At 47.1% G+C, this 13118-nt stretch overlaps 1 protein-coding gene across 1 annotated transcript in view; it reads right to left on the reverse strand.

The window, feature by feature from the left end:
- Positions 1 to 13118, reverse strand: part of DNAH9 (dynein axonemal heavy chain 9) — a 300193-nt gene that overhangs the window by 142947 nt on the left and 144128 nt on the right. The window contains exons 36-38 of the mRNA XM_079903920.1: positions 9761 to 9935; positions 5150 to 5323; positions 4472 to 4679 (exon numbers count right to left, since the gene is read on the reverse strand). Of these exons, the coding sequence (XP_079760046.1) occupies positions 4472 to 4679; positions 5150 to 5323; positions 9761 to 9935 (557 nt within the window). The remainder of the gene's footprint in view (positions 1 to 4471; positions 4680 to 5149; positions 5324 to 9760; positions 9936 to 13118) is intronic.

Below are 13118 nucleotides of genomic sequence, written 5' to 3' on the forward strand. Positions count from 1 at the left end.
AAAATGACAAAATGTTAACATCTGTGAAATCTGGGTTGTGGGTACATGGGCATCTGTTACACTATTTTCTGTACTCTTCTGCATGCTTGAAATATTTCATAATTTTTAAAAAGTTTAAGTCATTCTCCATCCCACTCTTAGCATCCAGTTCCCCTTGCCAGGGGCAACTGCTGTTTCTTGTGTGTCCTCCTGGAGATATTCTTAGTACATACAAGCATAGATGTATGACTGTGTGTGTGTGTGTGTGTGTGTGTGTGTGTGTGTGTGTGTGTGTGTGTGTGTGTGTGTGTGTGTGTGTGTGTATGCAAACTTTTATCTCTTTTTAAACAAGATACACTTTGGAGCATACTATATACACTGTTCTGTATCTTGCTTTTCTCACTCAATAAAGAGCATGGAAATGGTTCCAACTCAATTCATACAGACTTTCCTCATTCTTTTTTAACAATGCTTAGCATTCCATCATATGGATAATTAGGCTATTTCCCATCTTTTACATTACAGACACATTATAAACACACTTTCTGCACATCTGTCTGGGTATACTATCTGGCCTTTAAAGCAGACTACACCACATCACATTGAATCTTCTCTTAATTCCAAGGGTCTTAAGTACAAACAGCAATGAAAATGTTGGGCTTCAAAAGAGTGATGGGCTCCTGACGTGGGTGGGACAGTTTGCCACCTTTCTGATGCCAGAGCAGCTATCCTTTGGGTTCCTGCACCTCCTTTTTATGTTTTCTATTTCCTGTTGGATATCAGGCTCTTTGCTCCCACTTTTCTAATTGTTGGTAGCACCCTTTTCCCTGCCATTTTGTTGCTTCTAAAATGTTTTCAGCTAAGAAGCCAGATAAGAAAACTTGTTTGGCCTGTGACTAAAGTAATGGATGGGAGGTTCCAAGCAAGGGAATCCAGTATTTTTCAGAGTCAGGAGTAGGACACTCCTCTCCTTTTCCTTGGTTATGAATTTTCACTCTCTGGTGAAAGCATTTTTTTACATTATAAAATCATTATAACAGGACTCTAGAAAACAATTTCTCTAGACGACTCAAATAGTACCACTAATAATAAGAGGAATATTATCAAATATTTATTTCAGTTTCCAAAGTGTTTCTTATCAGGGAGGTAGTATAGCCTAATGGTTAAGAGCACAGGATCTGAAGTCGGACTGTCTGGGTTCAAACCCTGGTCCACCACACTTGCTGTGTAGCCTCAAGTAGCTTATTTAACTTCTCTGTGCCTTGGTTTTCTCATCTATAACATGGGGGTTATACAAATACTTTCCAAGGTTGTACAAGATTAAATCATTTAAAAACGTGTAAAAGTCTAATCTCAGGTTAGCGCCTGACACATCCCTGGCGAATGTTTGATAATATCAGTTATTATTATTACTATTATCAGTGTAGTTATAGTAGTAGTAAGAGTGGGCAGACCTGATAATCTGATCAGTCACTGGACTCAAGGCTTGCAAGTAAGTGTAGAGGTAGATATGTTCAGTAGCAAAACAGTGTTAGGATGTGAACCAGCCAGGCATGTGAAGTCTGCTTATGACTGCTGCCGGGTGTGAACGTGATGGTGCCAGGACATGACAGTGCCAGGTTATGACATTGTGTAGCTTGATGGTGGCTGAGGTGTCATGGAGTCAAGATGAAGTTAGTGGTTTGCTGGAGTTGCCTCTTGAGAGCTGACTGTTAAAACAGGGAACTTAAGGGGCTTCCCTGGTGGCACAGTGGTTGAGAATCTGCCTACTAATGCAGGGGACACGGGTTTGAGCCCTGGTCTGGGAGGATCCCACATGCCGCGGAGCAACTGGGCCCGTGAGCCACAACTACTGAGCCTGCGTGTCCGGAGCCTGTGCTCCGCAACAAGAGAGGCTGTGATAGTGAGAGGCCCGCACACTGCGATAAAGAGGGGCCCCCGCTTGCCACAACTAGAGAAAGCCCTCGCACAGAAACGAAGACCCAACACCGAAAAAAAATAAATTAATTAATAAAACTCCTACCCCCAACATCTAAAAACAAAAAAACAAAAAAACAGGGAACTTAGTAAGCTGGTGGTTCAACACAGCCATTATTTAAAAACATAAATTAGATAAACTTACAAGTAAGTAAATTATATTAAAAACAAAGGTAATGAATATTCAACACTCATCATGTGAAAATTATGTGACTACATTTTACCATTATCTGTGCTCTTGAGGTTATGTCCACCTACTGAATCTGCAGAGCAGAAATAGGATGCATGGTGCTCTGCTGTGCTTCTCTTCCCAACTCCATGTTCACGGACATGGTGGGGGTCGCCTGAAATTGGTCATGGTGGGAGTAATTACACGTCAGAAACTGGTAAACACACAGACCAGGGCTTGATTGGTTTCGCTGATTGTGTAGACTTAAGAAAACAATTAAATTTAAAAGTGTATCGTGTCTGTAACTGCTCACATTGTGAAAAGCAGAAGAAAATCGGAGTGTTCTTTCTCAAACAGAAGATGCTCACATCACTGACAAACTACTTGTTCTAATACAAGTCTCCATCACTTCAGTTTGTCTTGTTATCAGGGCGGGAATGACAGTCAATTGCTAGATTGGGACCGAAGGTGTGAGACTTTTACCAGCCCAGCAGCGGATGAAGCCCAGAGGCTGATTTGACAAAGAGGTGAAGTCTCCCTGTCGCTGAGGGGATGACCTTAACTTCCATCCACAAGCTTCAGGCGCTAACCTGCTGTGAGAGGTAGAGACAGTGCAGCCCCCACTAGCATGAGGAGCTGGCTGGATCCCAACCCTGGAAGAGCTGGCAAAGTGGTGCAGAAAGAAGGTGGGGAGTGAGCTGTTGTCTCACATGGGAACTGGGGAAAGCACAGTGCTGGCAGCACCACACGTTGACTCTCTGTGGTTCACACTGAGCAGGGGCCACAGAAGGACCAGACCAGGTTCACTTTCAGGTATAGGCTTGGCTTATAACTTTCCAATCTGCAAACAGCCCATAGGCCGAGCTCCTCGTTTTTAGTGGACTGTGCATTCTAGGGGTGGGGATGCACGTGGTCTCACATGGGAAAGCCCGGGCGGAGGGACAGAGAGTGGGGCAAGGCTGTTACACTGTGAGGGGTGAGAGCAGGGCTCCTCCCCAGCCCTGTCACTCCCTTCCTTTTGTTGGGAGGTTGGCTTGGGCACTTCTTCAAAAGGAGGCTGTTTCTAGGGTTAATGTGATGAGTGTTTCTATATAAAAGGAGAACCGACAGTAGGTGAAGGTCAAGGAGAAAGTGGGTGGCGAGGGGGAAACATCTTATGTAGTGAGCCCTGGACCCTGAAGCCACACCCTGAGGACCCATGTGCCCTCGGGAGCCCAATGTGTAAACTCCCAGTGAAATGCACGCTCCATGTGGCCAGCAAACTGGGTGTGCCACACCAGCCTTGCCACTTGATGGTGACCTTGGGCAACTACATACTTTTTCCTGAGCCTCGGTTTCCCCATCTATGAGGTATGAGGGGTGAATAAAATGATCTCTAGAGGAACATCCACTGCCAGAAGTCTACAAGCCCATGGAAATCTTCCAATGGGTTTTCTGTTTTCTTTGTCATCAAGGTGCTGACCTGTACTGTGTTGAAATTCCGCCCCAGGGGAATTTAGCAGGCCAGGGAGGCACTTAGGGAGAAAGGATGGGAAAGGGGACCTTGCTAAGGTGCTGGAAAGTGGGACACAGAAGGGAGGGGAGAGGAGAGAAGGGGAGTGGGAGGGGAAGGAACAGTGCTGCCGCTGGGAGTCAAGCCTGGGAGGTGCCTGACTTCTGCTCCAGCTCCAGCTCCCGTAGAAGGAGTGGACACTCAGACACCCCACCCCCTCCTCCACGCCCCCTGGGCCCCTTATGTAAGCAGCTCCTTGCAGGAAACCGCTCTCAGCAAGAAGCCCCTTTTCCTGTCACTTGAGCAAATCGATTGCAACTAACTTTTAAACCAGGCGCCCACACGCTCTGCTCACCTGTGACCCAAGAACAGCTTTCAAATCTTTTAATCATACAATGCCTTGCCTAACCCCTCAGTTCTTCCCTTAGATCAAAGAAGTAGAAATGGAGAATAAGTAATTAACAGATGACCAGATCTCTTCCCTGGCTTCCCCTTCAGTCATCTCGCAAGTCAACTGTGTGACCAAACTGTGTGAACAGATAACACCTAGAGGAAGATCACAAGGCACCGACAAGCCTGCACACGGTGGGGCATGGCGAGGACTCTGACCCCCATCTCAGTGATTAACTGAGATGACTTCTCTCTGTCTCTCTAAAAAGTTTCACGGCTGAGCAGACTCTTGGGAGATGGTTTTTGGAGGACGCTGAGGCCACCATCTCCTCAGATTGCCAGCATTCTGATTAAAGGCACCTTTTTCTTCTGTTGACACCATTTGCAAGTATGTAATTGATTTTGCGAGCAGTGAGCAGCAGGACCGATTCACACGATTTATTGATGTATTCCGTAACACTGACCTTGCAGCATCGCCGACGTGGTGTAGTAGTTGAACGGCACGTTTTTCACCAGGTATTCCTCGGCGTCCAGGCTGGCCAGCCTCGCTCCCACCAGCACCGACTTGCCGGTGCCCGCGGTCCCTACCAGCATGACCGGCTGCCGCCGAGCCAGGAGCCGCTCCAGGAAGTAGCACACTCGGATGGTCTCGCTCGTGTGCACCAAGCAGGCCTGGAGTGGGAACAGGATGAGTGTGCCGGGGGCTCGTGGGAGAAACAGATGCTGTTCCGGAGCATTTCAGGGGAGGGAATTCCTCTGGGGTCGGGGAGCTCACTACCCTGGGGAGGAGGGCCCCCCTAATAGCCAGTGAGACCCTCCTACTAACTCATGCTCTGGGTAGAGAGCAGGCCCTTCCCCCTCTGCCAGCGCTGTCTGCCTCCCTGTGGCCTCTCTTTTAGAATCTTCTGCCCTGGCCGTCCTTCTTCTCCTCCAAGGATGTGAGGGTCTGGTAATTAAGTTACCTAGGCTTTGGGAGATCTTGTGACTTCATTGCACCTATAATTTCCTCTGAAAAGACAAGTAGCTGGGGATGACTAATTCCTAGTGAGGTTAAACCTTTCAGACATCCATAAGGGGCTGCCGCTAGAGCCACTGCAGATCCTGGGGACACTGCACGTCCTTGGTCACTCAGCCACACTCACCTGCAAAGGCATCTCAGGGTCAAATTCAAACTGGGGGATGAGCTTGGACCAAGGCTCGAATTTCTTGGTCTCTGGGTCTATGTAATAGTCAAAGATGGTTCCTTGGGAGGGAAACTTGACTGTTTTGAACTTGGTCAGCCACCATTTGCTGAACTCTGCCCGGTCGTCCACGAGCTGCCAAATCAAAGCAGGTCAGGAGTCAAGGCTCTGCAGAGCACAAGAAGCCTGGAGAGGCTGCCCTGCATCGGGCAGAAGGTCAGGACCGGGAGCAAAGAGGGCTCCTGCTTATCCCCCGAGGATCGACCCCGACAAGGCCCAGCTAAGCAGGGGCTTCCCTTGAGCATGTACATGTGCCCCTGCTTGACCAGGTGGCTGGGTCGCCCTGGCATTATGCATCTCAGAGCACTGGCAGGTGGAGGGTGAGGGAGGGAGGTGTAAGAACACAGAGGAGAGTAGGAGCCTATGGCCCCAAGATGGGCAAGTGCAGCCAAGATCTCCTGAAGAGACAGATCCACCCCGGTCCCCCTAGACTCCCAAGGCTCTGAGCAATGTCCAGGACAGCAGTCAGGGATGGAAGGAATAAAATGGTGGCTGTTGACACGTGGGCGCACAGGATGGTGCGGTGAGAAGAGCCTCAGCTGCGGAGTCGTGCACATAACCACTGACAAATCACATCTTTCCATGCCTCCGTTTTCTCATCTGATTCTAGGAAAGGGTATTTCTAAATTTCTTTCAAGAGCTAAAATTCTAAAAATCTAGGAGAAGCAGAGACAAAGGTATACAGGTCTTTCTGACGGAAGGAATAGGTAGCACTATATATGCATACATGTTAGATCATGAGCCCCTAAGGATGGGGCTGTGCACCCGTGTACTCAAGCCAGTGAGTCCAAACTGAAACACAACACACAAAAAAACATCCCAAACATACCCGCTGCTACTGGCAACTCTCTAGGGGAGCAAACCCACTCTTTGAGCACACAGACCTAGGAAAAATCCTAAAAAGGGAAGAGGTCCAGATTGGGCATTTTAGGAAATGCTCCTGGGGAGGAGGACAGACCACGGAGCTGGGCGCATGGCAATGAATCCGGACTTGGAAGAAATGGCACTCATTTCGCTGTCTATTAGGTAAATAGAATTGAATTCTTTTGCCTTAAAAAGAGAATGGAACTAGGCCTTAATGACAGATTTGTTTGCTGTTCTTATTCTGATCTGAATTCAGATTAAGAGGACACTATCTTCTCAATATTTGTTCTCGCAATCAGAAGCCTTAGGAAAAAAATCTCCATTTTTGACTCATGGATAAAATTCTTTTTTTTTCCTCTGTGTAATTCTTTATTAAAAATACTGCTGTGCACATAGAAACTGAAAGCAGGATTAAAGGTGAATAACCCAGACTGGGATCACGACATTAGAATTTAACATTCTGGTGCTTTTGGGGGAAGTTGTTGACATCCAAATCACAGAACCAAGGTCAAAGCAAAATACAAAGGTACCCTAAAAAATATTTACAATGAAGTAAATATACTAACAGAATTTAAAATAGGTACAAAAAATTAAAATGACCAACATTACATGACTTCAAGGGTTGTCCTTTCTGTGCTTTTATCTGTCATAACAGAAGGTGTGGGAAGTTTATACCCTTAATTCGAGTACTCTCAGATATTAAAATCTTCCTATGAATTAAAAAGACTAACTTTTAGATAATCTCTTAAATGGAATTACACTATGGAAAAGAGCGCTTCCCTCCCCAAAACACCACGGCAGAGCTAAGAGTGCTATTGAAAACCATTCCCAATGAAAACTAAATGAAAACTAAATGAAAAAACAAAGCTTAACATATATGTATTACCTGACACCAATTGTTTTCTGGCTGACAATATTTACTCATGAAAACATATTAGCTGTCTACCTTTGGATAAAATTCTTGAAGACCTTTTAACTTCCTAATGAAAATCATCTTTTAAGTTTATATGGAGAATCCAAGACAAAGACCATCTCTAGAAAGAAGGAGGTTGGGTGCACCTTCTTTCCTCACTCCCAGTTCCACCTTGAGCTACCCCGTCAGTTTCTCAGCCAAGCCATTAGCTGGGCTACACCAACACTGTCTGGCTTCCTGCAATCTGGTGCTTGACCTCACCGTCTACTGTAATTGGACACTGGAAAGACAAGGTCACCTCTGCTCAGTCATCCCATGGCCTTTTCTCAGTTTGGCTCTTTGAGTGACTCGTCAGCAATGACCTCAATGAAGAGGCCCCTTCTGAACCCCATCTCCTTAAGGTTGTGACAATTCTCTGGTCCCTTTCCTGCACTAAGTCTGTACTGGCACACAGTGTGGTACAACGTAGCAGAGTTTGGAACACAATATCACCTCATTTGGTCTTCACAATGCTCTAAGTCAACCTGGCTACTGAAAATTACTCCTATTTTATGTATGAAAACACAAAAGCTCAAAGGTTACACCTCTGGCAGCAAATGGCAGAATTGGGAGTTGAACCCAGGTTCTCAGTTGCCCAATCTGGTGCTCTCTTGAGAGATCATTTACTTCTGAGAGATAATTCCCTGGGATTGCTGCAAAGTATTTAGCCACGATCCACCCCTCCCTTTTTTAGTAGAACTTCTACCCAAGTATGGGCTGTATTTTGTATTATATTCTGCTTCGCTTTAATAACAGCTTTTTAAACATAAGCACCATTGGTGTTCCTGATGCAAATATTTTGGCCAGCTTCATACTTTTTGATTTACAGCACTATTTTGTGTTGGGCTTGAATGCAGGCTGTGTGGGGGGCTTGGACAGTCCCTGCTGCTAAAAGCTTTCTCCTGTGTTCTCTCCTCACGTGCCAGCACAGCCGCCAACAGCTCCATGTGCTCCAGAGCCCGCGGCGCCTGGAGGGATGCTTTCTCCCGGGCTTTTAAAAAGAATTGAGTGGATTTAAATTTTTCTACACGGAGACAGAAAAATTGGCCAAGAGTCTTTATCCTGATACCCCACTGCCTGCTCAGCGCCAGCGTGAGAGAGAAGCCCAGCGGTGGTTGCTGTCTGACATTTCAGCAGGCGAAAGGTCAGGGACTGCATTTGAGGGAAAGCCACAACCTCTGCGCTCCGGATCTCTGCACATTCATCGAGGCTCTCGTCCATCCTGGTGGATGCATTGGCTCCTTGCCTCAAAGGGGGAATGTGGAGCTGGGAAAGAAGCAGTCCATGGAGAAGCTCCAAGGGCCGCAGCACAGACTGCATGAAATTCTCAGCTGTCAAACTCCCAGTCCAGGCATCCTCCTGCCCTTGGAGCATCCCCCTTCCCCGCCAGCGTCTAGCTCCGGAGAGGAAGCTGGAGAAAGGCACACCTCCAGGGGCTTCTGAGAGCTGCTTTCTGAATTGTGAGCATCAAGAACATGTAGGGGGTAATGGGAGGTAGGATGAATGTTGTAATCAGAGCCCGTGAAAACACAGAATAAACTGATTGTTAATTCTAAATTAATTGTTAATTCTTCCAGCTCACCTTCGTTTTGGATTCTTAGAACATGGTTTGCCCTGGGAGGCTGAAATTTTTACCTTTTTATTTGGAAAAGCCCATAATCAACCCAGACCAAAAAGAGTAAATGATAACTCTCCAACACTTGAAGCTTGGTTTAATCCCCTGTTGTGAGAAAGGCACCAGATATTTGCTATGAAACTGAATATCTGTGGTAGGAGAACCTTAATAATAAACACTATTCTAAGAGCTTTACACGTGGGCAATTAGAACAGCATCCCTTCATTTAATGCTTACAAACATCCTAGGAACTGGGTACCACTATCATCACCCTCATCTCCTTTGCACACACAGGGAGAGTAAGGTGGAGAGAGGTTAAATTACTTGTCCAGGGTCCCCAGGTAATAAGTGGCAGAGTTAGAATTCAAGTCCAGAGTCCATGTTCTCAGCCTCTATATGATACTGCCTGATAGCTAGTCAGTTCTAAAAGACTGGTCTGCCTAACCTCCAATATGTTGTTTCTAGGTAAAGTACCTTTTATTTGGAGGAAACTAAGTAAAGAAAAGGTTGGGAATACACAAGGCTTAGAGAATAGGATGCCAAGACACCCCCAAACAGCATGAAGCTACAGCAGCCAACACCATGAGATGAATACTACTTCGGTTTCCTATCCCTAGATGTCAATTAGTCTTTGGTCTAACCTTCTATGGACAGCTCTGCGTTTCAGGGGTATGAAGATGTGATGGTTGGTACAGAGTGGTACCTGCCTGTTCTGGAAAGTTTTTAAGAAGCCTAAAGGGATTCCCCCTACTCAAGTTTCTACAGCACAGCATCACTCCACCTACAAAACACACATCACCTTGCAAAATAAGGTACTTATACCTCCAGTTTTTCAAACTCAATCAGCAACTGTCCAAGAAATTAGGGATACATTCACTAACTCAAAAAACAACAGCTCAAAACAGCCCAATCTCACCTGTCTCACTACCTGAAGCCCTCCTAAGGGGACTGACGCCTTTAGCAGAACAAGGGAGAGACAAATAAGTAGTTTGATGCTTCTGTGTTAATTCTGACTTTAGCTGTTCTGTCTTCCAAATCTTTGCTGGTTAGCGTGGGTGTTAGCCTCAGCACACCCTCTTACCTGATCTTGGACCATTGCTCCGCCAAAAGCCCAGATGGCAGCAAACACAAAATAAAGCTCGTAGGTTTCCTTGGGGCAGTCTGCAGGGATGTCCTCATCGGTCAGCAGACACTCGAGAAGGTGGCACAGCATCTGAACCATGCTCTGCTCTGGGATTGGAATTATCTTCTTAAATCTGCAGAGAGAGACACAGATATGCTCTAAAACACTGGATTTTTCCATCCTAGAGGCATTGTTGGACAGCTATGGAATCCTGTTGGTGTCTGTGGACTCACGATTTGACAAGTTCATGCAGTTTTGCAGCAGCAAAAACTTTGGTATTATAGAGGCCCATGGTGCTACTTAAGCTTTTGTTTTCATCAGCTGTTTGGGGGTCTGCTCCCTTTGCAAAGAAGGAAGGGACAGGAGCCCTCCTGAGATGATCCCTTTTCTCATCTTCCTTTCCTCTGATGCCCTCCCCCCCTTCCCTTCTCTGAACATTGAGGACGCCCCCCTGCCACGACCCCCGCTCCAGTCCTTGAGGAATGTAGGAAGTTGCAACAAAACGAGTAAATATCTCACAGTGCCACTGTTTCAATTGGCAAAAATCACCTACAGGCCAAGGTGGGTGCAGTTCTGAGGCTGTTCCTCCACTTCTCCAGCTCAGAGGAGTGCCCTCAATTCAAACACATTGAAAATGTTTCCTCTGGGGCTAGAGTCTTGTCTGGGGGAGGCAGAGTGGGCCAGGACAGAGGTGATTTACATGACTAAGTTCTCTCTTTCATAAATATAGCTCTGTGACTATGTCTTGACCTGAACTTGTACTTTCCATCTTGGTTTACAGGTCTTGGCTGAAAGGCAGGTATCCAGAGATACACAAAGGTGCACCTACACCCAAGGGGGCAGGAACACACAGACAGACACACAGACACACGCACACGGCACTCTCATCCCACCAGGCGTACACATGGAGTGCACCACGGACCCACATACTCAACCCCTCCTGCCCTCGTCATCACCTCCTGGGGAGGATGAGCTCACAGGCCGCACAGAGACAGGCTCCACTGTTATAAGATGAACGACACCATCAACAGCCATCTTAGAAGTCACGTGCCAGCACTGGGCCTCGGAGTTGCATGGCGTCCCATCCTCTCCAGTGTTCTGTGTTGCGTTGGTTCTGAGTCTGGCTGCAGTCCTTACCACAATGCTGTGAAGTGGTCTAAGAGTCTAGGCATTACGTCCGTGAGTAACGAAGACGCTCAGTGCTTGGGAGGCTTCCCTTCATTTCTTCAGTGCATATTTGTAACAGAATGTCAGCGTGGAACTGCCCCAGGCTCAGTTTTGGATGAGGTGCTGACACAGTACAGGCCAACTACTCTTCCAATTCCAAACTGAGATTCCAGACAACCTGGCCTCTGGTGCTCTCAAGGATTTATAGCCGTGGTCCCAAACCTTTTTGGCACCAGGGACTGGTTTTATGGAAGACAATTTTTCCCCAGATGGGGGCAGGGGATGGCTCAGGCGGTAACGCGGGTGATGGGGAGAGACGGGGAGCGCAGATGAAGCTTCGCTGGCTTATCTGCCACTCACCTCCTGCTGTGTGGCCCGGTTCCTAATAGGCTGCGGACCGGTAGCGGTCTGTGGCCTGGGGGTTGGGGACTCCTGGTTTATAGGATCAAAGTGGTAGATGCTGAAGGGGCTAGAAATGAGCACACAGGACTTTGGGGAGGGCTCTGGGTGTGCAACGAGTGTCCCTCCTACAGGGAAGGCAGGTGCTCATCCTGAACAGAGACCCTCAGAAAGGGGCTCCCCTAGGACCCAGGCTTGGAAATCCCCGGGGAGACCTGCTAACCTTGCAGTGCAGGGTCAGAGGGTGCTCGCTGGGGCACTAACCCTGGGGTGCAGGTGTGGCCGTGAGCGTGTGGGCTTGTTTAGATACTGGTGAAGGGGTCCAACCTGGAGGGTTTGTGTGAGGAGCTGTACTCGACTAGCTGATGGAAAGGCATTTACTTGCTTCAAGGGAAGGCGTACTGGGGATCTCCAGGGATGGGAGGGGTCCAAGCGACCCACAAAGGCTTCCAAAGAGTCAGTTCCAAACCTGCCACAGCTGGGGTAAATGAGGTCACACCAGGTCCATCATTAAGGCCTTTCCTGCCCATCACTCTCTTCCCTGCGTCCCCCCCTTCAACCTTGAGGGGTGAGAAGCTACAGCTGGTAAGGGGGCGACTGGTAGAATAAGGACAGAAGTCAAGAACACTGTCCTTTCTCACTGTAGGTGGAGGGCTATGTGGGCAGTGGGAGAGTTTGTATGTTTTTTCAATTTTCACTGCCTCTTTTTAAATTTTTCGCACGTGCATGTGCACGTGTGTGTGTGTGAGATTGTGTGACTAGAAGTGATGAGATGCATTTTTATTACTGAAGAAGGACCAGTAAAATCAGCAATGTTGACCTAGATTTCATCCAGGGGCAGAAGGAGAACATAAAATGTTTTTGAAGGAACAGTGGGAGACAAAATAAACTTGTTTATAATCACCCCTTACGAGCCCTGCTTGTTCAATATAAAAATTACTGTGTGTTGGCATTGCTTTGTCGTGACGGGGCCACAGAAAGCTGGCATTACAATACGGTGATGAATAAAATAGCAGTAGGACTTTGCAGTGAGTGTCTTGTCACTACCAGCTGAGGCACTGAGTGAGCACCATGGGACCTTGGCTCCCACATCTGCAGGATGGTCGGCCCTCATAAGGATATTGAGAATTACATGAAGGAAACCCAGAGCGGGCACCCTCAACCACAGCTATGGGTTTTTCCTTGTTAACCACGGAGCTCAGAGACTGGTGGTGGGGGGATGTTTCTCTGGATGGACTTAATACAGTCTTTAAAGTTTGTTTCAGAGGCTGTGCTTGCACACGAGCACACATGTGTACAGACACACAGACAGGCGCGCGCGCGCGCGCGCACACACACACACACACACACACACACACACACAGAGTTTGGTATCTCTTGTTCTAAATGCCCAGAGTGGGGAATGGCCTAATTTTTAGTTAAGGATAAATTGTACAAGTGTCTCAGCAAACCTTAAAGAATAGGGGATGCTATTTTCCTAAAACCTCCCCGTTTGTTGCCACTTTAACTCTTTGCAGCCCTTGTCTATCTGAGACACTAACCACGACCGCCTGCTTCCAGACTCTTGCTGCCACGGCTGCTTTATCTCATTAGATCCCAGGGCCACAGAGCTCACAAGCCACAAGGGGTTAAAGGCTTTTTAAAGGCTTTATGAAAGCGCTGAAGTTTGGAAAAATAATTATTAACCCTGAAGTATAAAACTTACAAAATCAAAACTAATAAATGTTTAATATCTGAAAACATATCACTA

Source organism: Stenella coeruleoalba (genome assembly GCF_951394435.1).
Source record: "Stenella coeruleoalba genome assembly, chromosome: 19".
NCBI classification, from domain to species: Eukaryota; Metazoa; Chordata; class Mammalia; order Artiodactyla; family Delphinidae; genus Stenella; species Stenella coeruleoalba.